General features: G+C 33.7%; 1 protein-coding gene across 1 annotated transcript in view; it reads left to right on the top strand.

The window, feature by feature from the left end:
* Il1rapl1 (interleukin 1 receptor accessory protein-like 1) overlaps positions 1–27285 on the top strand; it is a 1504224-nt gene that overhangs the window by 744150 nt on the left and 732789 nt on the right. Inside the window, exon 3 of the mRNA NM_177935.3 lies at positions 518–797. Within this exon, the coding sequence (NP_808796.2) occupies positions 518–797 (280 nt within the window). The remainder of the gene's footprint in view (positions 1–517; positions 798–27285) is intronic.

Below are 27285 nucleotides of genomic sequence, written 5' to 3'. Positions count from 1 at the left end.
TGAGGGAAAGTCTGGAGGCCCAAAAAAGGACAAAAATTCCACAAGAAGACTAATAGAGTCAACTAGCCTGGACCCTTTGGGCTCTAAGAGACCTAACCACCAACCAAAGAGCATACACATTCTAGACTTCGCCTATTTCCCCCATCATGTTTGCCACATATAAAGCAGATGTGTAGCTCGGTCTTTATGTGGGTCCCAAACGACTGGAAAATATTTTGAAGGCCAGGATTTATTTTTACTGAGAAAGCTAAATAGTATATTACAACTGAGTAATAATAAATAAATAATGACCTTAGGGATACAAACTAAAACTAAACAAATAAAATGTTGGCAGCAGAGTAAACTACTTTTGAGGACAAATCTCTGTGTTATTCATCACTGTATATTCTGTGTCTAGAATAAATTTGACTCTATACATATGATCTGTAAACATTTAAGTGAATGAATGAATGAATGAATTAGTGTATTATTAATTCTTTTCTCTAATGATTTTCTTCTCTCTCCTCTCTTACTGCAGCTGATGGATGCACTGATTGGTCTGTTGATATCAAGAAGTACCAAGTATTGGTGGGAGAGCCTGTTAGAATCAAGTGTGCGCTCTTTTATGGTTATATCAGAACAAACTACACTCTCGCCCAAAGTGCTGGACTCAGCCTAATGTGGTATAAAAGCTCTGGTCCAGGAGATTTTGAAGAACCCATTGCGTTTGATGGAAGTAGAATGAGCAAAGAGGAAGACTCCATTTGGTTCAGACCAACATTACTACAGGACAGTGGGCTTTATGCCTGTGTCATCAGGTACTCTTTTAATTAAATTATTATTGACTTGATGAAACTACATAGTATTTTTAATTCTTAAAGATTCCTGCTGTCACAGTCAACTACATGTATTGTCTCAATATTTGCATATGTTGCCATGTATTAAATTTTAGAATGTAAATCATAAAAATTAGGATTGCGATTTATATTGAGACATTATTTCAAGCTTATGGAAAAAAGAGATACCATCTGGGTATCTACTTCTGTTGCCAGAAATTACTAAAGACTATGAAATAAAATTTATAGGGAAGATAAAATGTTGCAAATAAAATGTAGGCAAGGTCTTGCAGGAAAGATGCATAGTTTATTGTTAAATGAGCTGTAACATTTTGTTAGTGCCCTTCACAGACAGACAGAGCAGAGACACCTCTGCTTTATGCACATTTGCAAAGATGATTTTGGTGATGCTGTGTGTGTTTGCACATGTGTGCGTGTGTGTGTGTGTGTGTGTGTGTGTGTGTGTATGTGTGTGTGTGTGTGTGTGAGCAGCATTTGAGAATACAGAGGAAGAAGAGTATTCCTGCTATATTAGGAATATAAGGGTTCTGTTATAGAACGTTTTTTGTTAATGACAATTTCCAATAATAAAAAATAATCCCAAATCTCCTTGGGCAAAGATGAAAGTTAATAGCAAGTGTTTGTTATCACTCCTAAGGGAATTAATTGCATATCTATACATCTCTTTCAGACTAGAATGAAAAATTCCCAGATTACTTAATAATGCATCAAAGCAGTATCCACTTAACACATTAACAGTTAAAATCTGTGTAGATTGCTTTTGATAATGTCACCAGTTTTTACTATGTTAATCCTATTGATCCACGAGCACGGGAGACCTTTCCATCTTCTGAGATGTTCTTCAATTTCTTTCTTCAGAGACTTGAAGTTCTTGTCATACAGATCTTTCACTTGCTTGGTTAGCGTCAAACCAAGTTATTTTATATATTATTTGTGACCATTGTGTTTTCCTAATTTCTTTCTCAGCCTGTTTATCCTCTGAATAGAGGAAGACTAGTGATTTTTTAAAGTTAATTTTATATCTAGCCACATTGCTGAAGTAGTTTATCAGGTGTAGAAGTTCTCTGGTAGAATTTTGTGGGTCACTTATGTATACTATCATATTATTCATAGTGATAATTTTACTTCTTTCCAATTTATATAACTTTGAATTCCTTTTGTCTAATTGCTCTCGATAGAACATTGAGTTCTATATTGAATAAATAGGGGAGAAAGTGGGCAGCCTTGTCTTCTCCCTGATTTTAATGGGATTGCTTCAAGTTTCTCTCCATTTAATTGATATTGACTGTTGGTTTGCTGTATATTGCTTTTCCTGAACTTTACAAGACCTTTAACATGAAAATGCGTTGTATTATGTCAAAGGCTTTTTCAGCATCTAATGAGATGATCATATGGTTTTTCTTCCTTGAGTTAGTTTATATAATGGATTATGAGGATGGATTTCCATATATTGAACCATCCCTGCATTCCTGGGATGAATTCTACTTGATCTTAGTGAATCATCATATTTATTTTTAATAGGGTTATATGTTTATTTGATGTGTTCTTAGATTTGGTTCTTAGAAATTTTATTCAGTATTTTTGCATCAAGATTCATAAGGAAAATTGGTCTGAAGTTCTCTTTCCTTGTTGGTTCTTTTGTAGTTTAGATATCAGCATAACTGTGGCTTTATAGAACAAATTAGATAGTTTTCCTTCTGTGTATATTTCATGGAATAATTTAAGAAGTATTGGTATTAGGTCTTCTTTGAAGGTCTGATAGAATTCTGCACTAAACCCATTTGGCTTTTTTTGTTTGTTTGTTTGTTTGTTTGTTTGTTTGTGAGACGTTTAATGACTCTTTCTATTTACCTAAGGGTTATGAGAGTATTTACTTTGGGAACTCCACATAAAAGTAGATACCCTGAATCTAATAGAAGAGAAAGTGTGAAATAGCCTCAAAAACATTGGCACAGGAAAAAAAAATACTGAACAGAATACTGCTTGCTCAAGTCTCTGAGATCAACCTACAGATTGGGCAAAGATCTTCATTAACCCGACATCCACAGAGGGCTAATATCCAGAATATATAAAGAACTCAAGATGTTAGAGCCCAAAAAATTCAAATAACCCAACTTAAAGAATGGGGTGTAGGGTTAATATCGAATATCAAATAACTTAAGTTAGACTCCAGAGAAACATATAGCCCTATTAAAAATTGGGTATAGAGCTAAACAAAGAATTCTCAACTGAAAAATATTGAATGGCAGAGAAAAAAACTAAAGAAATGTTCAACATTCTTAGTCATCAGGGAAATGCAAATCAAGATGACCTTGAGTTTCCACCTTACATCAATCAGAATGGATAAGATTAGAAACTCAGGCAGTATCAGATGTTGGTAAGGATGTGGAGAAATCAGAATACTCCTCCATTTCTGGTGGGATTACAAGTTGGTTCAATCACTTTGAGAATTAATCTGGTGGTTCCTCAGAAAACTGAAGATAGTTCTACCTGAAGACCCAGGTATTCCACTACTGGGCATATACCCAAAAAATAGCTCCAACATAGAACAAAGACATGTGCTTCATGAGGTTCATAGCAGCCTTATTTATAATAGCCATTACCTGAAAACAACCCAGATGTCGCACACTTGAAGAATGGATACAGAAAATAAGGTAAATTCCACAATGGACTCAGCTATTAAAACCAACTTCACAAATTTTGCAGCCAAATGGATAGAACTATAAAATATCATCCTGAGTGAGGTGATCCAGACCCAAAAGGACATACATGGTTTGTACTCATGGATAAGTGGATATTAGCCCCAAACCTCAGAATACTGAGGATATAACTCATAGACCACATGAAGCTAACAAGAAGGAAGTCCAAAGTATGAATGCTTCAATTCCACTTAAAAGGGGGAACAAAATAATCACAGAAGAAAGAGTGAAGGAAGGTTCTGGGTGTAATGACATTAGCTGAAATACTGAACATCAGGGATATAGAATCTGAAGTGAATCCCTGCAGTAGATAGATATTGTGCCCAGTTTAGGAACGGAGCCATCCACCAATCTCAAAATCTTTAACCCAAATTGTTCCTGTCTAAAGGACACTCAAGGAGAAAAAATGGAGCAGAGACGGAAGGAAAGGCCATCCAGAGACTGCCCCCACCTTGGCATCCATCCCATCTGCAGACACCAAACTCTGACACTATTGTTGATGCCAAGAAGTGCTTGCAGATGGGAACCTGGTATAACTGTCCTCTGAGAGGCTCTGCCAACACCTGACTAAGACAGATGCAGATACTCATAGCCAGGTTTTGGACAGGGCCCAGGGACCCCAGTGGAGGAGTTAGGGGAAAGAATGAAGAAACTGAAGGGGATGGCAACCCCATAGGAAGAACAACAATATCAACTGAGAGGAACCCTTCAGAGCTCCCAGCGAGCTCAGAGCTCCATGGCTATTGCTACATATATATCAGAGGACTGTTTTATCTGGCATCAGCGGTTGGGGAGGAGCTTAATCCTATGGAGGCTTGTTGCCCAAGCTACAGTGGAAGTCAGAGGGGTAAGACAGGAGCAAGTAGGTGGGTGAGGGGAGCACCCTCTTAGAGGCAAAGAGGGGTGTGATAGGGTGGAGGGGTTTTAGGAGGGAACACCAAGAAGAGGGACAACATTTGAAATGTAAATAAATTAAATGAATACTTTTTTTTAAAAAGGTTTAAAAATCTCAGTTTAAGCATGTATATCCCTTCATGGATTGTGAAACAGAGCCTACTAGAAAGACAGTAGATGCCCTTACAAAGCTGTCTATAAGAATGATATGTTTGAATCTTTTTATCTCACTTTTCTGAATGTCAGTGCTTTGCTACTGAATGAAAACTCTAAAGCAGTCTTCTCTGAAGTTTGAAAAAGTCCGAAAATTACTTATTATTTTTCTCCAATTAAATTTCTACTTCTGAAATTTTTATTAGCGGTAATCATTCCTGTGTCCTACAAATCCCCTCTGTACTATACTCTGGCTTATGCTAGACCACGGTCATGGTCAAGGTAGTGTGTTAAAAATGCCTCAAAATTATGTAAGAGTTAAACGTACAAAATAAAAAAAAATACTTCAAAAACACAAGTATGTGCATTAGAACCTGGACTTACTATGAAAAATACAAGTGAATATATTTTTTAATTCAGAAAGTAATATCAGAAAAATTTAACACCTTTCTAAAGAACAAATGTATCTTACTTGGGCAATGCTTGTTTTCTTAGGTTCTAGGGAAACTTTTATACTGAGACTTCATTGTTACCAGGAATAAAGGTTTTCTGTATTTATTGATAAATAATTGTCATACAAGTATAAGTAAGGAGTATTGTTTAAACTACCTGCTCATACTAGACTATCACTTAATTTCATATTTTCTATATGTCATGTAAAAACATAAGGTGACTATATAAAAACATAAATGTGGTGTCTTCATTCATCTGGATATCTATATGAAAACACTCATTTTTATTATCTGTTGTTGTGTTATAATAGTGTGTCACATTAGTAATTTGAATTTTAAAAGCATTGACCTGCAATTCTTTGTATGTTTAAATATAACCTCTGATCCAGTCCTGTGAGAAATTGCATTAAAGAGATCACTGAATTTAGAGTTGCAACGATGAATGAAAAGTTGACAATTTTCCAAAATGATGACATTTGCCATCTGTTCCTATGTCTACATTTTAATGGAAGGTGAAGCTGAAAGGCAAAAAGCTTAAAGTTTAATGTGTCAAACAGCATTCTGGAGAAAGTAACAAAATGAAGAAATGGTAACTTTTCCCACTGAAATTCAAGCATGCAATTGATTTGCAGCTTATGATGATATAGCTCCCTTTTCCAATTTGGAGAAAGGTACTCAAAATCTTTATAAAAAGCATTTAAAACAACATGGCTTGCTGCTGATGAGTATGAGTCTAAGGGCTGTTAGTTGAGGCTCTGACATTTTGGCACATTGTTAGCTCTCAGACAGGCCACAAACTGTCACCATTAGTTTCTGAATAATCCACTGGCAAAGAATTTTAGCAGTTTCAAAGGATTAGATTTTAACAAAAGGTTGAAGTTTTCTCATATGTCCACGGTATCAACTTACCAATGGCATAGTTTGACAAGCCTTTATGTACAGCTAATTCATACCTATACCCAAATATGAGCTGTGAAGTTTTGTGTCACAGAGCACGTATGGATTACTATTAGGATAATGAACAAAAGTCCCCTTCCATTTTGATTTAGTATGCACTTTTGAAAGAATAACACTTCATGGTTTCTTTAACCAAAGAAAGTACTTCTTACTCAGTTTTCCCTTATTTTTTTATTTTACTGCTATACATAAAAAGAATGAGAGTAACAGTTTCTTTCTATCATTACTGTGTATAGAAATAAGTACTTTTTTATAAGAGAATACAAACTTCCATGGATTCCTGACCTCATTGTAATTCTTCATTTCAAAGAGTTGTATTCAATTAGCATTTTCTTACATAGGTATGCCCAGTGCCCCAAATGGTGGCATATTGTCAATGCATCCCTTTTATTTAATATGTAATTCCTAAATTCATTATAAAATTATAATTCATGAGTAGAAATAAAATACAGGATATGGTGGAGCCATTGCCACTGTGTGTTCAATGGTGATATTTTTCAAAACTATGATTCAATATCATAATGAGAATAATGCCATGAAGGGACTCTCCTATTCTTTCATAATCCCCTCCCCTCTCTGTAATATTTTGCCCAATACGGAAGCCACCAAATAGTGGTATATATAGCATAGTGCTAAAGGGATAGCTAAGATTTACATATTATCTGCAAGTTGGAGAAAGAGAGAAGAGCCTGGGCCTAAACTGAACTTTTAAAAAGTCAAGGCCCAGCTCCCTCAACAAAACCATCCCCTAGTCTTTCTCAAACAGCACCACTCCCTATAACATTTAAATACATGAGCTGAGCCTATGGGAGCCATTCTCATTCAAACCATCACATTAGCTGACAATGTAACTTTATCATGTTCCTGCTGGCAGTGCACAGGTGATAGAGTTCACCATTTAATTGAAGTATTTTGTCATTAAAGCCATTTTGAATGACTTCTTGAGACATCTTATTATGACTTTAATTTTCATTTGTCTAATAGTTAAAGATGGCTAGCATCTTTATATTCTAATTCACCATCTCTATCTTCTTCAGCAAATTTTATATTCATGCACTTGTTTATTATTTTATAATTCAATTGAATATATCTTCCTCACTGGGCCGTGAAAAGTCTTTGCATGTCTAGATTCTAGTTTGTTTATAGATATATGATTTGAAAATACTTTCTGCCATAACACAGCTTCAAAGTTTATAATTTTGATGTCTTCTGAAAAACAAAGTTCTTAGTTTCAATGATGCTTGTTATAAAGCTTTCTACATATGGATAATACTTTTCAGGTGAAATAGAAACTTTGCATGTACATACATATATATACATACATACATACATACATACATATATATATGTTTCTTGATTATTTAAAATAATGAATACAAACATTTTATTGTTACACATATTGCATTTAAGACTTTGATTCATTTTAAGCCAATTTTAGGTACAATGTGAACTTATACTACAGGGATTTGACATGAGCAATTATATGATAGACTTAAAATTCTAACATAGTGAGTCCTGCTACTTTCTTCATTTCAAAACCATTCCCTGAAAATATGCTGCAAAGTCACTATAGTTGTTTTAACTATTTTATGGCTTACTATTTTCCATGAACAGTTTAGAATATTCATGTCTACAAAACTTAATGCTATTGGCTGTCTTTGACTACTTTGCCCCTAACTAGGCGACCCTGTCTAGCCTTAGTGAAAGAGGATGCACCTAGTCTTGCTCTGGCTTGATATGCCTGGGCTAATTGATCTCCATAAGAGATCAGACCTTTCTGGAGAGGAAGAGAGGAAGGGTAGGCTGGGAGGAGGTGAGATGAAAGCAGGATCTGGAAGGAGAGGAGGGAGGGGAAGCTGCAAACTGGTTGTAAACTGAATAAATAACTTATGCAATAAAAAATTAACCCTACCTAATTTTATGACAATTGTGTGAAACCTATTAATTTATTTGAGACGATCTCCTATCTTAAGGAGGTGAACTCCAGGATTTATTAATGTAGTAGCACTTTCCATATATTTAGGTATTTTTCTTTGATTTCCTTCATCAGCATTCTGTCATTTGAAATATGCAACTACTATAAATACCTTAGTATACAAAATAAATACTTTAGTATTTGGTATCTAAGTATTTCTTTTCTCTGGAATATTAGTAAAATATATTTGTAATTTGATTTCAATTGCTAACAATTTCTAAAAACATGATTTTTCTCAGTCATCATAATGGACTCTTTACAACATCTAGCTCTTTTTCCATTGTCTTGAGTTTCTATTTGGAGATCAAATGATTCTCATTTAGCATTGATTCTACATATTAAATATCTATCAAAAAGTACTTAGAGAAATTCATTTATTCATTCATTCATATAAAACAAATATCTAACAATTTTGTAATAATAATGTGTTAATGCTAAATATACAAATATTTTTAAACTTTTATCCATTTGAGTTGTTTGCAAAAGAGAAAATATGCATGTAATAACTTGTTATATATATAAAAAATATAGTTTAAAATAATATATATTTCCCTTCTGACAACTGAAATTCCTGGGTGTAACATGAGAAAAACATGTAAGGAATGCCTGAAAAATGGAAAGCGCATCTTCAGTGATGTGGAAATGCAGTATTTTTCCCACACAGCTTGGTCTCTGCAGAACAATGCATGAATTTCCCCTTTACTTAATTTCCTGATATTATGTTTTTGTTGTCTACTCAAATGATACATACTTATTTCCTGAAGAGAATCTAATTTATGTTTGTTCTTTTCCCTATCTGTCCAAAATTGCTCAAAGAAAATCATTCCAGTGACAAGTTGTGAGTTGAAGACAGTCCACAACATAATAATTTAAAACAAAACATATTGTACATTAACACTTTTTGCAATGTAGACTGATCTTACCTTAGTGGGCTTTCGGCAATAGTTACTTGTGGCAGAGACTCCACCATATACAAATATTTAACACCTTTTTTCTTTGTCTTCAGGTACTTTCTTCAACAGAATAATCTTATATTTCACATGACAGGCCAGGATGTGTAACCATTTATAACATTTGCTTATTTTATGCTTATTGATGCTCCTTGAGCCATGTATAAAGCTAACTTGAGAGAACCCTACACAACGGCTTACATTCAATAAGATTTTGAACGTTTTCAATGTCTATGAAATAGCAATGAACTAGAAATACTTGTCTTCTAAAGACACTCATACTAGTCCTTAGACTATTTCCCAAGTCATATTATGGTATTGAAGTAAGTTCAAAAAGTTATGGTTACATATTCTATGCCAGTTCTTGATGTAAATGACTTTTTCTACACTTATTTCAAATGCAATTGTTCAGGGGAAGCTCCTCTTAATTCTAAATCAAACTAAGAAGACATTATCTTGCTCTCATATTCTCTGCCAGTAATGGTTACAGAGCATAGTAAAACTAAAATAAATAGTTCTACTTGAAATAAATGGCTATGATGGGAGGTACTGAATGGTCACTGCCAATTGCAATTACATATTCCAATTGGGGCATGTTACTTGTTCCTTGATAAGGGCTATTCTGCTTAATAGAAATGTTTCTCAGCAGCTCTTTATTCTACCTCCTTGCTTTCCAAAAAAATGAAGGATGTGTGGGATTATTTTTAATCTACAAATCTATTTGTCCGGTTATAATTTGTAATACTTAAAATGCTATGAAATATTCAGGCATTAAAGTAGAACCCAATGTATTATATAGATACCACAACCAGAGAAAAGTATTTCCATGACAAATTGCATTCCACTTTGATATGGAAGTCATAATGAATAAAATAAAAAATCTTAAATATTTTTAGTCTAGCTTTTTTCAGTTTGTCACATGGATCTTCTTAACTATCTTCTATTGGTGATAGAAAACGTGATGTATCCAAAATATGTTAACAATTAGCCTTGAGAATCTATTTGAAGTGTTTTTCAACAAGATACACTGAAGACATATTTTTAAAATAAAGTAATGGATGAAATTAAAGTTCTAAAATATACCTTGTTGAAAACACTACTATAGACTAATTTATATTACTTTATGATTTTAATAATTACTCATGAAGAAAATAACACACAATCCTCATTTCATTGATTATAAAAAAGCAGTGAAACCACATATTCTAGATCTTTGTAAAAAAGAAAGGGGGGGCAATATAAGTGAATGGTCTTTAATGAGAGATTTCAAGTCTTTAGTGGATAATATATTGAAACTGCAGAACTGTAAATCAGGCACTCTTCCACAACTTTTTGATGAGAAAAATCTCACATGTCATAATAGGCTTTAATGAGATTTTCTGGTTGCATAACTTTGATAATATTTGGAGATGATACAAAAGTGATAGATCAACCTAAAACAGCCACTAAGTTTAGCTTTCTTCCTACAAACATGAAGTATTTTTGAACAGATTGAATTATTTTGGAACAAGGCAATAATTATCCAAATTACTATTTTTCTACTGGCTTTTTTCTCTCAGAGAATATATCCAGTTGCTAGGAATAAAACCTAAAATGGATGTGAATTGCTTATTTCATTTATAAACTGTTACCTTCCAAGAAATTCATATTTTCAGCATCATAGCCTGCTTTTTAACTGGAAATATGAAATCAATTCTGCTGGACTGATACGAGGATACGTTCTTAAGACATTGATATTAGAAATGCTTTGCCTAATATTTCAATGTACTATGAGAGTGAAAAAGCTATTAAGTTATGATTTACTACAGAGAACACACACATTTTTTAAGTTCAACATTAATATATACTTATTAGGCTTGTCATTAATAAAAATTTTTTATATTTAACAAATATCATTGGAAAGCTTTAATATCACATAAATAATAATTATGAAGAAATTTAATTTAATTAATATATTCATTCACTTATTTATCCATTGTAGTTCTGAAGGTCTATCTCAGTAATTCATGCATGATAAGCTAGCACTCCTAACCAACGGAGGAAATTATTAAAGTGTAAACATGTGTTGGCCATAAGAATTGTAAGGTAGCAAAACTTTATTGGTAGCTGCACATTTGTCTTAATGATATTTTCTTAATTTTTGAAAACATCTACCAAAAAGGAAATTGCTGAGTTTTTTCTGTATTACTCACTGATGGCTCAGAGAGTATAAAGCTCTTCATCCATGAATGGGAACCTGACTTAGATCACTGGGAACCAAAGAAGAAGGAAGAAACCAACACACAAAAGTTGTCCTCTAACAACGAAATACATAACATGGTATTCTCCAAAACATACACAACAACAACAACAACACATACACATACACATACACATACACATACACATACACATACACATACACATACACATACACATACACATACACATACACATACAGAAATACACATTCACACATGGAACAATTTAAAAGTAGATAATATTAATGTTGATGAAGAGGGCAAACAGGTAGTAGATTGACAGGCCAAATAATAGTCACTGACCAATAAAACTTCTTATTAAAGTCAAAACTTGAAGATGAAGCACCTAACATCCAAATTTCATTGCAGTTCTAATTTTGCATCCTGTTCCTGAATAAACAAAGTAGATAAAGTCAATAGATGTAGATAAGACAACAAAGGGAAAACTGACTCATCAAAGTTCAGGAAAAAGTTGCACTTTCAGTGATATTAAAGCTCTTCGGTAAGGGAAATCTAATTGATAATGAAAAATTTCATATTAAACAAGACATAGAGATTGCTTAACTTTCTAAAAGGTCAGATGATAAACTTTATAGATTTTGCCAGCTACGTAGTCCCCACTGCAACTATTATGATATTGCAACGAGTCACATTCTGTACACACCATAGAAGCAATGATCATGATTCTATTGTAATAAGACAACTTTGAGTACTAAGTTTTGATCCAAGTCTGGGTTCTCAGTGATAGTTTACTGACCTCCTGATATACAAAATGCTACCAACAGTTAACAATTATTGTTACTTTCTACAAAAAATTCCTAAAAGATCAGTCAGAATTTTTATATGTCACGTTTCAGAAGACACCTTTCAAAATTAAAGAAGAAAGGGCTAGATGTAATTGGTAAGCAGTTGTAAAACAGGATCTACTAAGAAAAAACAATTCTGTTAAGCAATATTCAGCCATTATATAAATGTTTAGAAAAGCTGAAACATTGTAAATGGGCAGTGAGTTTTTACAGTAATAGGGATATGAAGCAATGTGTACTATTTTTAGATAATTAAGGGTAGCAATGATGAAACAAAAAATAGACTCCAGATTGTTTTGCTAGAAAAAATTCATCCGAGGTTATTCTTATTTGGACAGACTTTATGTTGATCAGATGTTCTTGTGAGAAACAAGAAAAAGAGAATGCCAAGAGGTTTACATTAATTCTTTCCAGTAAAATCTCAAAGGGCTTCACCAAACTCTTAGGATCTTGAGAAAGAAGTCTGTGAAGACTTTAGCCTATTACTAGCATAAGTAAGATCTTGGGTACAGCTACCTTACCAATGCTCTTCCATGCAGCATTTCAACAAACCAATAAGGAGTCTTTGGGCCTACTTTGATTATCCATGTGCTTAATTTTCTTTAGACTATGGAAAATTATTATTTACTTATTTGCTTTACATCCCTATCATTGCCCTCCCCACCTCAGAAAGTACCTTTCTTCATCCCTTAATTCTCTTGGAGGGAAGTTAAAGTTAGCCCTCCTCCTGGGTATCCCCTTACCCTGATGTGTCAAGTCTTGCATAGCTAAGTGCATCCTCTCCCACTGTAGCCAAACAAGTCATCCCAGTCAGAATAACAGGACCAGCAAGTAGGCAACAGCTTTAGGAGAAACCCACATGAAAACCAAGCTACACATCTGCTACATATGTGAGGGGAGGCCTAGATCCAGCCCATATGTGTTTTTTGGTAGGTGGTTCATTCTGTGACCCCCGAAGGATTCAGATTACTTGACTCTTTTGGTTTTTCTGTGGCGTTCTGATCCCCTTTGGAACCCTCTATCCTTCCCTCAACTCTTCCATAAGAGTCCCAGAGCTCGATCTAATGTTTGGCTGTGGATCTCTGAATCCATTTCATGGACTATTAAATTTAAGGGCAGATACTTTTATGCTGCATCTTTACATCTCTGGTTAAACAAACATGACTGATAATCTGAACAAAGAAAGATCCTTTGAACAATATTTACAGTTTGCCAATTCAAGACAGATTTTGAATACAAATAAGAACATAAATAAAAGTAGTGTAAACAGGGGATGGATAGGCTGTGAAGCAGTTAAGAGTACTTGCTGTTCTTGGAGTGGATCGACGTTTGATCCCCACAACCCACATGGTTGCTAATAATTCCAGATGCTCTCTCTGTCCTCTACAGTCACTGCACTGATACATACTGGTCCACACCCAAACAAGACACACACACACATACACACACACACACACACACACACACACACACACACACACACAAACACACACACAAAATTAAAAATAAAAATTTAAGGGACTAAAGGTGGTTCAGAAGAACATTTGCTGCCCTTTTAATGAATGAGTTCATCTTGAGCACCCACATGGCAGCCCACAACCATTTATTCCATTTCAGCCAGCACCAGACACACATACACACATGCAACCAAAACATGCTTACAAATAAAATAAAAAACCTTTTTAATTAAAAAGTATAAAGCAGACTAAGGTGAAGAGAAGAGCTCTGTTTCTCCAGGTAATATCAAAATATAAACATTTCAGAGCTAACACTCATGGGCCATCCAATAATTAAGGTTCTTCTCTGTTTCTCACTATACTCCCTCTAGGTTATGGCTTTCAGTTTTATTTTCAAATATGAAAATCACTAAACCATATCTATAATTCTTAACCTGGAAGGTGTAGAATAAAAGGAACAAAGAACATGGTCTTTTCTAACTTCCAGAACAATCCCCAGAGGTTTCCTTGGTTGTTTCTGCTTCTATCTGCTAGGCTAGAACTTGTTCACATAATCATACCTAGCTGCAATACAGACTGAGCAGGCTCATGCATGACAAGCTTCAGAAGAAGGAGCAAGGCAAAGACGTGTTTTCAAAAGTCTAGCTTTAAGCAACAGAACATACACTGTGTCGCAGACTTTGTACTGTCCCAAGAAACAGGTGTGGTTTTGGCGTACCCAAGCATTTCTGTTGCAGTGGCTTCTGTCATGCTAAGATGATCCTTAATTTTTTTATTGGATATATTTCTTTATTTACATTTCAAATGTTATTCCCATTCCTGATTTCCTGTCCATAAGACACCTATACCCTCCCCCTCCTTCATAAGGGTGTTTCCCTCATCCATCCCCCTTACATGCCGGCTCCTGACATTCCCCTGCACTGGGTGGGGGGTGTCCAACATTGGCAGGACAAAGGGTTTCCCCTTGCACTGGTGCCTAACAAGGTTATCCTCTGCTACATATGCAGCTGGAGCCATGGGGCAGTCCATGTAGTCTTTGGGTATTACTTTAGTCCCTGGAAGCTCTGGTGGGTTGGCACTGTTGTTCACATGGGGTCGCGAGCCCCTTTAGCTCTTTCAGTCCTTTCTCTAATTCCTGCAACTGGGGTCCCGTTCTCAGTTCAGTGGTTTGCTGCTGGAATTCGCCTATGTATTTGTCTCTCAGGAGAGATCTACATCCGGTTCCTGTCAGCCTGCACTTCTTTGCTTCATCCATCTTATCTAGTTTGGTGGCTGTATATGTATGGGCCACACGTGGGGCAGGCTCTGAATGGGTGTTCCTTCAGTCTCTGTTCTGAACTTTGCCTCCCTATCTCCTGATATGGCTACTTTTGTTCCCCTTTTAAAGAAGGAATGAAGCATCTGCATTTTGGTCAAACTTTTTGAGTTTCATGTGGTCTGTGCATCTTGGGTAATTCGAGCATTTGAACTAATATCCACTTATCATAGGGTTATTTGGCTCTCTGGAGTCTAACTTCTTGAGTTCTTTGTATAGTTTGAATATTAGCCCTGTATCAGATGTGGGATTGGTAAAGATCTTTTCCCAATCTATTGGTTGCTGTTTTGTCCTAATAACAGTCTGTTGCCTTACAGAAGCTTTGTAGTTTTATGAGGTCCCATTTGTCAATTCTTGATCTTAGGACATAAACCATTGGTATTTTGTTCAGGGTATTTTGTTCAGGAAATTTTCTCCAGTGCCCATGTGTTCGAGCCTCTTGCCCACTCTTTCTTCTATTAGGTTGAGTGTATCTGGTTTGATGTGGAGGTCCTTGATCCACTAGGACTTAAGCTTTGTACGGGGCAATAAGAATGGACCAATTTGCATTCTTCTGCATGCTGACCTACAGTTGAACCAGCAACATTTATAGAAAATGCTTTCTTTTTTCCATTGGATGGTTTTAGCTCCTTTGTCAAAGATCAACTGACCATAGGTGTGTGGCTTCATTTCTGGGTCTTCAATTCTAGTCCACTGATCTATCTGCCCATCTCTCTACCAATACTATACAGTTTTTATCACTATTGCTCTGTAATACTAATTGAGGTCAGGGATGGTGATTCCCCCCAGAAGTTCTTTTATTGTTGAGCATAGTTTTCGATATCCTTGGTTTTTTGATATTCCAAATGAATTTGCAAAGTGCTCTTTCTATCTCTATGAAGAATGGAGTAGGAATTTTGATGGGGATTGCATTGGATCTGTAGATTGTTTTTGGTAAAATGGCCATTTTTACTATGTTAATCCTGCCAATCCATGAGCATGGGAGGTCTTTCCATCTTCTGAGATCTTCTTCAATTTCTTTCTTCAGAGACTTGAAGTTCTTGTCATACAGATCTTTGACTTGCTTGGTTAAAGTCACACTGAGGTATTTTATGTTATATGGGACTATTGTGAAGGGTGTTATTTCCCTAATTTCTTTCTCAGCTTGTTTAGCCTTTGAGTAAAGGAAGGCTACTGATTTGTTTGAGTTAATTTTATACCAAGACACTTTGCTGAAGTTTTTTATCAGGGTTTAGTAGTTCTCTACAAACATGACCTAAACAGCCCATGTCCATAGTAGGTGGAGGATGAAAACAACACTTGGTAAACAGTTGTTGAGTTATATAAACATCTTCTACACTGTAAAAGGAAGAGGGGGAGTAATAGTGAGGAGCATTCATACCTATTTTGTAGCAGAAAAAATGTATCCCTCCACTAATAAGAATATAATTTCATATCATATTTTCCATTGTTAAATGATTAACACTCCATTAATACTTGTTAAATTATGCATTTGTGTAAACAATTTTATACTTCTTCAAAATCTGTCGTGATCTTTCTTCTTTACAAAATTTGTAAAGATATGAATGTAAATATTATTTGTTTAACATTTATAACCATAGCATTTTCCTCTCAGTAATCATTCCCAATATTGGTGAATATTACACTTACAAACAATTAGAAGAACTTCACTGACATTCCTGAATTACCTAACTTAGTCCAGGTTCTTTCAATTGTCTCTAAGTATGGCTTTTCTCATTACCTTGGAAGTAAATAGCTAGCTGGGATTCAGTGATTAAGACACATACAGCTTCATTTTGTTCACCTTCTATAAAATCCCAGATTAAAAACCACTATGATTTTTCTTCTCAGTTTTCTGTGGCCTAGATTTATTGTACATTTACAATGACATTTCTTGCTTTCACGCAGATCTCCATTTAGTAACTGCTCCATGATACAGAATCTGTGGTTATAAAATAAAATCTTAAAAAAAAATCTTAAAGAGGTCACAGAGTAAGGATTTAACTGATTTAATAATCTCTCAAAATTATAGATCTGAAATGATCCATTTGCTCCAAGAAGGTCATAAATGACATTCTCATAAAAGAGTCAGGTTATGAAGTGCTTAAGTAATGTTTGAAGGCTAGTCTAATGGTTTCAGGAAAATATCATGTATTGTTCTAAGCCTCCAAAAGCATCATTTCAGTGCAGTATTATATCAAAATGAATAATCATGTTTTAGAAAAGTGGCTTAAGAAAGATATTTTACTCCCTCCACAAAAGCAACTGTAATATAGGTAGATATTCATGGATTTTTATAATAATTTCAAAATGTTACATGGGTCAAAGTCCAAGGCCATTTTCTATATGTGGCCCACTTCCAAGGTCACTCTAAGATCATAGTGAACCTAGAGAGCAGGATTTTTAATGGTATCTAACTTAAAATAGGCACATTTTGAAGTTTTTAAGAAAAATATTTCTATTTTTTTGTATGTGCATGTGCATGTGTCTGTACAAATGTGTGTCTATCTATGTGTACAAGCATGTGGATACAAGAATAGAACTTGTGGTTCATGAAGCTGGTATTATAAGCAGTTGTGAGCTGATCCACCTCGGTATTGGGATCTAAACTCTGGTCTTCAGAGACTGCAGGAAGAATTCTTCTGATCTCTTCAGTACTTATAAATGGACCTTATTATTTGGTCTGAAATGGTCATTACATGCTTTACACACTATTCCTAGCCATGTGTCAGAACAGAAACTTTTCTCAGTGGTTCTTATTTAGCCTAGAATTAGATAATGTAGATTTGGAATGGACTTTTTATTTCAGTGTAAAAATTGTATCATTTTTCAGCTTAATGATCACATAGGTGATCCAGAGAAGCTAGACAAGGCACTTTAAAAACTAGCATTTAGAAGTACTGAAAATCAAACTAGATTTTTATTCAGTAATCAAAAGAACTCAAAATTATTTTAAAATGTGTTATAATTGATATTTCTTCCAACAATTGATGCAGATGTCCCTCTATATGTTTCAATGAATTGAGATTTCCCTTAATCCAAATATCATTTCACTTTTGATGCCTTTTTAGTAGGATGATTATAATAATATGGCAACACAATTTTATTCTATGTATAAATAATAAGGCTTAATTTGTCTTTCTGGTTATTTACTGTAACCCAATCTACTAAATGATAGACTTAAAGTTACTTTGTACTAACATTTTAACAGAAACATAATATTTTATATCAGAAGTTTTAGAATTAGTTACTCCCAAATTGGTATTATAATCTTACACAGGAATACATTTTATATAGTGTCCATATGATGCATTGGAATTGATTGCTAAACATGTCTATAATAGATACCAGAGTAACTGCTGGGAGCAAAATAGTGAATTCAGCCAAACAGAATAAACTTTAATATGCAGAAGTCTATTCTCCAAAAGAATATTTGAATTCATCATAACTTGTGCCCTGGTATTTAGTAAGAAAATGAACAGAGTGGCTTCAGATGAGTTGTCAGTCTACTTGGTGTATAATCTTACTCTAAAAGGCTGACTCTTCAGTTGCAATCCAAGTACTTCCGGTGTTTTAGAAAGATTTTCAAGGTTTCTTTTTTCTTTTTTAAACAGAATATTTTAAAGGAATTTCATCTCTAAAACTCCAACTTCCATTTATACTTCTATCTAAAATTTCCCAGTGATTCACACTAGCACCTCCTCCACTTCCCAAACAAAGGTCCTCCTCTCTTCCTTTCCCAACCATCTTAAGATGCATTGCCTCAGGGTGAAAGAAGAACAAATGATGGGCAAATGTTTATTATGAGATACAGTTTCAAACAGCAAGGAATTTTGAACAAAGAAAGCTTCCTCTGCCTGCTTGTCTTACATGATTTTCAGTTAAATGTGAAGCTTATTCTGAGTTAGTGTATTTCTAACACAGAAAGCCAAAATGATAGAGAGCCGCGATACTGAACCATCCAAACATAATTGGAATGCATTATAGGACAATCGGTTTTTCAAAATGCATTTGATAAAATCCAGGGATAAATTTTATTTTTGTGTATTTGTTTTCCATTATCCAAGAACTCCCTTAAAGCTTATTTCATCTAATTATAGCATGAATTATTTATTTTAAATATTCCATTCTCATTCTATTCCATTTTGTATAATGTACAATGTTTTGTTAGATAATGAAGTTTATTAACTTAGAGAAAACATCATTATGTTTTTAAAATTGTGGTCAGGCAATTTTATTTAAAAAAATCACATAGGTGCTAGCTTATAAACAAACAAAAACTCTCTTCATCCTTTCATATACCCACTGAAGACGAGTTGCTGAAGAAATGGAGATTTGGAATTTGATTGTACAGTGTGCATATATGTAACTCTTATCTACATTAAGTTTACTTTTTACATTTATTTAGATGGCACATGTAAAATTTGTCCTCAGGTTACAGTCAGGTTTTTTTAATAGTGTTGCATTTCATGCATATCAAAGTGCAAGAACTACTTCAATAATAAGCACTGAAGACAGAGGCTATTGATGGTTAGCATCTAGGATCTACCATAGTGCTCATCATATTGTAGAGACTGATGAATTGATGCTTGTGTTTAAATCTACTGTAACCCCAGTATTTAGAAAATAGAAGCAGGAGAAATGGGATTTCAAAGACAAACTGAAGTACATAATGGAAGCCTGTCTCAAAAACAAAACAAATGGTGTTCAACAGTTAAGTGTACTTACTGCTCTTCCAGAAGATCTGAGTTCAATGTCTAGTATTCACATCATAGCTCACAACTACCATCACCCATACTTACTTATAGAATCCCCAGGCACTGCATTCATGTGGCATATATTCAACATACATAAGTAAGAATAAATTATTAAACCCAAAGTGATACTAGAAATGTGTATAAGGGTGTATATCATCTCTGAAAATATCAGAATGCTAGATGTAATGATGCATCTCCCTTCTAACCTTTTACACATGTATTCTCTGGTAAGTGGGTTTTTTGATAGTTTTTTTTTCCTTTTCAAAATGATGTACATCTTCAGCTAAATTCAATTTAGAGATAGAATTACAGGTAACAAAGCTACAGCAGGATACAGCAGGAGCCCTTCTGGATTGCACTGCTGTGATCTTCAAATGAATGAGCAGTGAAGATTAGTCAACCTTCTGAAAACTTCTTAATTAAGAAAGCCAGTTTTGTGCAATATAACAGCCTGCGTGCTAGCCTTGTTGACATAGTACAAAAAGCTAATGTAGATAGCTTTCAAAAAGAATAAAGATGCTCTTCTAGTCTCTCATTTGGAATTTTCAGTCATTGGATTTCTAAAGAAAATTGCTACTATGAATGTCTGTTCAAAGGCTTTGACTTATAAAGTAATGGTTTGAAAATACCAAACTTTTTTGATCTCTGAATGTTGTTTTCATTAATTAGGTGAATATGACAGCTCTCTCTTTACACTAATAACCCCCCTGGAGGAAATAACATTTTTTTGTTTTTCTAAACAGTACTTAATGACTACTCTAAAATTAACGTTAGAGACCTTTAACTCTAGGGTGTAAAGCAGTATGTCCTTGACTCTGATGTTTACCCCAAATATTAATTCCTGCTCTTAAAGTGAAGCCATGAATTTTTTATTTATTGTCATGCGTTTCCCTTGGTAATTTTTGTAATTGGCATAATTTCTTGATCAACAAGAGTTGATTTTGGTTTCCATGGCTAAAGAAATGTGTAACAATTTATAACTCTAAATGCTGTCTTTAATTCAAAGTGAAGATACAGACTTGTTTACTAGACCTCTGTTCTTAAAAGAATTATACTTTTTATTGCTGCCCTTACATGATAAAGGACTCAATATATTTTTGGCATCACAGACTTTCACTGTCACCTTTGAGATTACGTTCCTATTGAGGGAGATTTGTTTGTTGCTTCGGACACTTTCTCTGTTGCTCACATAAAAATGTTATCTATAGATATGATATCCTATCATTTCTTCAAAAGTTACTAATTGCTATTGTCTTATCATCAAATATCAATATATAAACATGTTTCTATAGATGGATGATAGATTATTCATAACATACTGGCAGTTAAATTTAAACCATTTACATGATGATTTAAATATTATGAACCGCAAAATTATAAAATTATATATATGAATATATATATTTCAGATGAAAAAGTTTTCTGTTAGTAATTTTGATACATATTTATCAAATACCTACTAAATATGAAACTTGAATTTTTTCTGAGAAGGAAAGAAAACTGATCTAGACATAAAATGTATCCAAGATGCTGAAGATATCAGACAGACTCATTAAAAAAACATTTCTGCATCACGGGATAGATGGTCATGATAGATACAGAGTAGGAAGTACCATGGCTAAATAAAGTTGATTTTCATAGATAGAGAAGTTGGAATAATATTTGGTTTTACATAGTGGAAGTAACTCAGCGTCAGATAAAATTATTTGGGAAAAGGGCTTTAAAAATGTAGGGACACCAGGTATATGTAACTGATATTAAGAGGGCAAGGAAGTATCTTAGACAGCTAAAAGATAAACTGTGATTAGGTTTGGAAACTGAGCATATAATATGAGGTCCAATAGTTTGAAATGTTTATAGATTGAAACTTAAATAGAACATATTATTTTATAAAGAAATATGTTATAGATACTTATATAGCCATTAAAATAATTACTTAACAATTTATTTAGCAGAATTATTATTGAGCATAAGTAGCAAATAATCAGAGCTCTGTTTTCTATAATTTGATCTTCTTCTGAAGGAAAAACACTGTCATTTCAGAATTACTTTCTAATATAATAGAGATTATACCATGCAAACTGCAGTATAATGAGTCTAGGGATAAAATTAATTTAAAAAGAAGAAATTGTGAAAAGCTTACTATAGCTATATACTGAGTTCTGGCACAAAATCTTATCTTAGAAAATCAAGGGATATTGTTCATTCCTAACGTGCACAAAGTCAGCATTTGACCCCCTGCACCACAAAAAGCCATCAGACTGAAGATGCCAGGTGTTTGAAGACTGGTAACTTAAGAGAGAAATGAACTTTTGTTCTAAAAAATGTCACTAATATTTGTGAGTTGCTTGTAATCTAGCCTATTCTGATGTTAGACCTTGACGTTAGAATGATTCATTCCTCTATTTGTGGAAGACAGTAATAACGGGAAGAAGAGGTGATTCATAAACCAGAATCCAAAGAGCTCTCTTTTAGTGAAGTACAATGAAAGCCTTCAGGTATGTTTCTAAATGGCAATGTTTCCAAGAAGCATGGAGAGTTTATAACTGCGAAGAAGAAAGCATCTCAGTCCCTACCTCATGAATCTAGAAAATATGGCAACATAAATAGGCCCATCTGAGAAGCAATAATCACCAAGTTCAGCTAGGACTTATAATGTTTGGTGAATAAGTTAGAGATGAAGGATCTATGTGGATATGGAATTCTGATTAGTAAATGAATGGAGAAATCAGATTATCTGGAGGTACAAATAACAATAAAATGTGTACTAAAGCAAGGAGTCTTAGCAATTTCTTCATTGTTATATAAAACTAGGAAGATCAGGCTTCATGAACTTACTATCACACTCTCTTTAAGAAGATGCTGTACTTATCTATGGTGATATTTGTTAGCTGGAATTGTGACCAGATCTTTAGTTGTCCAATTCCCATTTTTACTGTTTAGTGCAATCTCCTTAATTCTCACCTATTTAATTGCTTCTAATTCAGCTGTCAGACATTTTATTTTACTTCATATTGTCTAGAAAGTGATACTATAAAATATAAATCCGAATGTGTTATTGCCTATCTAAAAATCCTTCAGTTATCCCTCTTTCAGTGGAATATTTCAAATCTGCTAAGGTATAAATGTGATCTGTGCCAGTCAACTTTACATTTGGACAATAAAATACCTGAGGAAATCAAATTATAAAGATAAAGCATTACTTGGCTTACCTCATTTGCAGTCAAACATAACATCGTCAATACTTTGCTCCTTGATTGACAGGACCTTAGCACAATGGTAGAAAATGTATGTTGACACAAGCCACTAGCAATAAGGAGATGAAAGAAGAGAATGTTTCAGAGTCCCTTGTTTTCAGTTAGTACACCACCCAAAGGCTTAAGGACCTACCACTAGGTCCACATCATGAATGCTCTATTACATCCCCAAACTGCTACTCTGGGAATCAAGGTGATTGAGCCATTGAGCATCATTAAATGATACATAAAAATTATTGTCATAATTTATTCATGTTTTCTCTTTGTCATAATATTTTTACTGATTGTTATCAGAAAGCTATCTGAGAGAACTCTTATCTATGTTTTCTATTGATAATAATATTTCTAAGTTCTCTCAAGGAATTTAGTATGTTTCACTCAATAGAAGTTGCCAAAATAATAGGAAAAGAATCAATGTAAGTACCAATAAATTATGATACAGTGCTTCTTACCACAATAATTTTAAATGACATTCTTAATTACATAAATAGTAAACATAAAAATGTATATACCTTAGCATTGATAAAATATGGAGTTGCAATGATGGTTCAGCCGTTATGAGTGCTTGCTATTCTATCAGAGGCTCCAAGTTCAGCTTCCAGCACCCAGATTAGGTGCTGTGAGCTCTGTAATTTCAGCTCCAGAGAATTTGACACCTCTCTCTTGCCTCTGCAGATACCACAGAGGCACACATGTATATATATAAATACAAAATGAAACAAATGTCTTTCAAATGAATTGACATATTGAGAAATTCACAGAAAACACAAGTAACCATACAATTATCTACATCCTATTAGAACTTTTTCCAGAACCAAATAAAATTTAATGAATCTTCTTGTCCAGTATTTGACAATGTGTTTTGAAATCTTAAGAGTGTTAATTGAGTCAATTCAAAACAATATTAAAAATACATGATGAGAATTTACCTGGGCTGGGTAAAATGATATATTAACCTCTAACATAATGCTAAATTCCAAGATATTTGTGGGAAAGAATGAAAATTAATTTTCTTTCTTCAGAAGAAAAAAAGACCACAAAAGTTTACACTTATCTATTCCTTATAAAACATCAAGTAATTTTTAACTAACTTTAAGGATTTGTTACAGCTCACTCCTGGTTAAAGTGATATCTTATCAGACTCCTTTAAGACAGCATGAAAGACCTTTGCACTAAGGAACAATAGTACTGCAGTAAAGGTGAAAGAGTAAACTCATTCATTGAAATATAGACAAGAGAAGTTTCAAGCATTTGAATGAGCTTCTAGGAAAGTTTGGGAAGAAATTAGGGTGAAATCAAGGTGACTGGGGCATTTGCAATGCTAATTGGTCTTTATAGAAGTCAACCTCTTACTCCCTATTGGATTTAGACACAGGGACATTATCTTTCTCAATCACTGAATTTAAAAGGGACCATTCGAGTACTTTAGAAATTATTCCTGGTTTTAAAGCTTAAAAATGCCAAGAGATAGAGAACACATTTATAGTTTTTTTTTTAAATAGAGTGTTTTAAAAAAGGAAGTGTGGGTTATTATCATCAGAGAGAAAACTATGCAAGGTTAGTCCAACTAAGAAAGTATGAAGGCCAATTGGAATAACACAAATCACTCTTATTCTTTGGGGGCCAACATTACCTTTGGATGCTCTCTAATTGTTTCACATGTCTGTTCATATTATACTTATATGAAATGCATGGTTGTGTTGTTTTGAAATTTGTGTCTTGACAATTTTTCTATAATAGAATAATCAAAACTTGAAAACTGAAAATAGAAAACAAAATGAAGTAACAGAATACATATTGAAAAACAAATCTGGAAACTCTAAGAAGAATCATTTCTGAAATCAGACTAATGACATAATAGAGGGACGGCTAATGGGGTGAGAAGATGGATTAATGGAAATAACTGTTCTGGGAATATGAACATTAACATAATCAAGAGCAATAAATAAAAGTCCTATAGCAATATTAACTTTTTTGTGTCACTTTTAAAGACGCCTTCAGTTAAAAAAATACACCAAAATGAAAAAAGGAAACCATTTAAATCTGGAAAAAAACTATGTTAGCATAATAATCAAGTCCGGATGAGTCGGAGAATAAACAGTTGTGTAGCAGCGCTTAACTAACTCCTGATCCTCACTTAAATTAAATGTTTGATTATTGTTTTTGTCTTTGTTTTAACAACTCTAAGTTAGGTAGTTTATATTCCAGGATATATAAATTGGAAGTAAATTTGTGTTCTTGTATATTTCAAATAACTATTTTTAAATTCTGAAATTGATTTTTATTCTTTGAAGCAGGATCTCATTCTGTAATCCTAGCTGTCCTGAAACTAACCGTAGACATGGCTAGCCTTGAATTAACAAAAATCTACATGCCTCTACCTCTGGAATGCTTAGATCAAAGAGATTCCTATTAAATATTTTAATTTTAGCATGAATCTAAATTCAACTTGCTAGGGATTTGGAGGACAAAGGCAGGAGACCCAGATTCCAGCCATTAACATTAGTAAACTGAGACTTTTAGGTTCTTAGATTCAAGTAAACCTGAAGTTCATGGCTTTTTGACTAAAACAATTGCCAGGAATATCTGGTAACAAAGGTAAGATTAAAAGTATTTTAGTATAAGTTGAAGCACAAAGATTAAAAATTAGAAAGACATTAAATAAGACATACCCAAGGGCAAAAACGTGGGCATTTTTCTAAAAGAGACTAAAGCATCTCATTGTCTTTATAACTGCTATATGAACAATTTTAGTGGTTTTGACATAGGTATCTTCAAAGGGTTGTAATGAATCAAAATGAGATCACTGCTTGGTTCCTGAGGGTAAACCTAACTAGATTACGATTAATAAGGTGAAAGTTTAGCTCATGGGGATATAGAAATTGTAGATATTTGTACTGTAAATAAAATTTGAGATCTTCAAGCAATGTGTAGATAAAAGGTGTCCTCACTCAATGCTCTATACATTCAAACCATAAGCTTGCTTCATTATTACTTAACATGAAATATTGATGTATAAAAGGACTTTTAGCTCTATGCCAACAGCCTTTATAGCAAATGCTTTTAATCAATACTGGAATCCTTACATCTCAGTGAGAGCTTTCAGGCTTCTCTTCTTTCTCTTATCTCCCACATGTTCCCTGTCTATCTACCCTGCCTCAAGACTTAAGTGAAATTTCTGTAATGACAACAGAAATATTTATCTTGAGCTATTCAAATCCTTCCAGGCATTTCCATTTACTAAAGTTTATAACAGTCATTTTCTTTGCTATTACTTTATTATTTCATTGTCTAAGAAACTAAACTGAAAAATCTAATTTCCATTTCCTAAATTACTACTTTTCCCCAATGACAATTTTAAGACTACCTAAATGATTGGAGTATAATGGAATATAGCAAATTACCTTCTATGGGGATGTTTCATAATTAAATATTGCCAAAAGTGGAGATCAAAGTAGCATACCGTACTTTCTTTTAAGCTAACACATGGAAGATATTGCATAAATATTTTTGCTTTGATTACTTTGATCTCATAATTATTCTTACCAAATGTCTAGTAGAAAAGATTTTTGTACAAAATAGGTATGCAATAAATGAACCTTAACTCTGGAGAGCAACCACCTGCTTTAGTTTAGTTTAGGATAAGTCAACATTATCCAAGCAGTAAAGGATGGGTGAGAATTGCATTATCATGCATAGTAAACAAATTCATATATAGAGAATACTAACTCTACCAGGGGCTTTCCAAAGACTGTGTTCTGACAATTACTCTCTTTAGATTAATGGTATCCAAATGAAATCTGTACATGATTAAAGAACTATTCTATATATCTGTTGTTTGGAATACCAGCCAATAGACATAAAGCAATTAAGATGTGCCTAGAATAACAATGATTGAAGACTTTTGGCTTTCATATAAACTGACAGGGTACTTTTAGCTACAATATACTAGACAAATGTCTCTAGATTCTCTAGATTCTTTTAACAAAAAGCAACTGTATCTGAAAATCTGTTAGTAAAAATAATCTATATTGCTTCAACAAGTATTTTCCATGTTAATTGATCATGAAATTCTTTTTTAAGGGGCCAAGAAAGATAGCTCAAAGATAATGAACACTTGATGCTCTTGCAGAGGACCCAGGTTCAATTCCCACCATCTACATGGCAGCTCACAATCATCTATATCTTCAGTTCCAAGGAATCTGTCTCCTTCTGGAACCTGAGAGCACTGTGCATATATGGTACACACATGCATAACTACAAGAAAAATATTCATATACATAAAAATAAAAAACAAGTTTTTAAAAAAGAAATACCTTCTTACATATTAATAAAAGAGTACTGCATCCTTTTAGAATTTTGTAAGAATAATGAAAGTTAAATATGTTAAGCTTCTTTTTCCACATTATTCCGATTTGTTGATTAACACATTCTCTCAATTGGCTAATATTGAACTGTATATTGGCATCCTTTATTAAAATTAATTTATTATGAACAGAGATTGATAGGAAGCTCCTGAAGTCTGCTAAACTCCAAG

This window comes from Rattus norvegicus, chromosome X, assembly GCF_021556685.1.
Source record: "Rattus norvegicus strain SHRSP/BbbUtx chromosome X, alternate assembly SHRSP_T2T, whole genome shotgun sequence".
NCBI classification, from domain to species: Eukaryota; Metazoa; Chordata; class Mammalia; order Rodentia; family Muridae; genus Rattus; species Rattus norvegicus.
The sequence above is the reverse complement of the archived record's forward strand: the minus strand, read 5'-3'. Positions and strand labels throughout refer to the sequence as shown.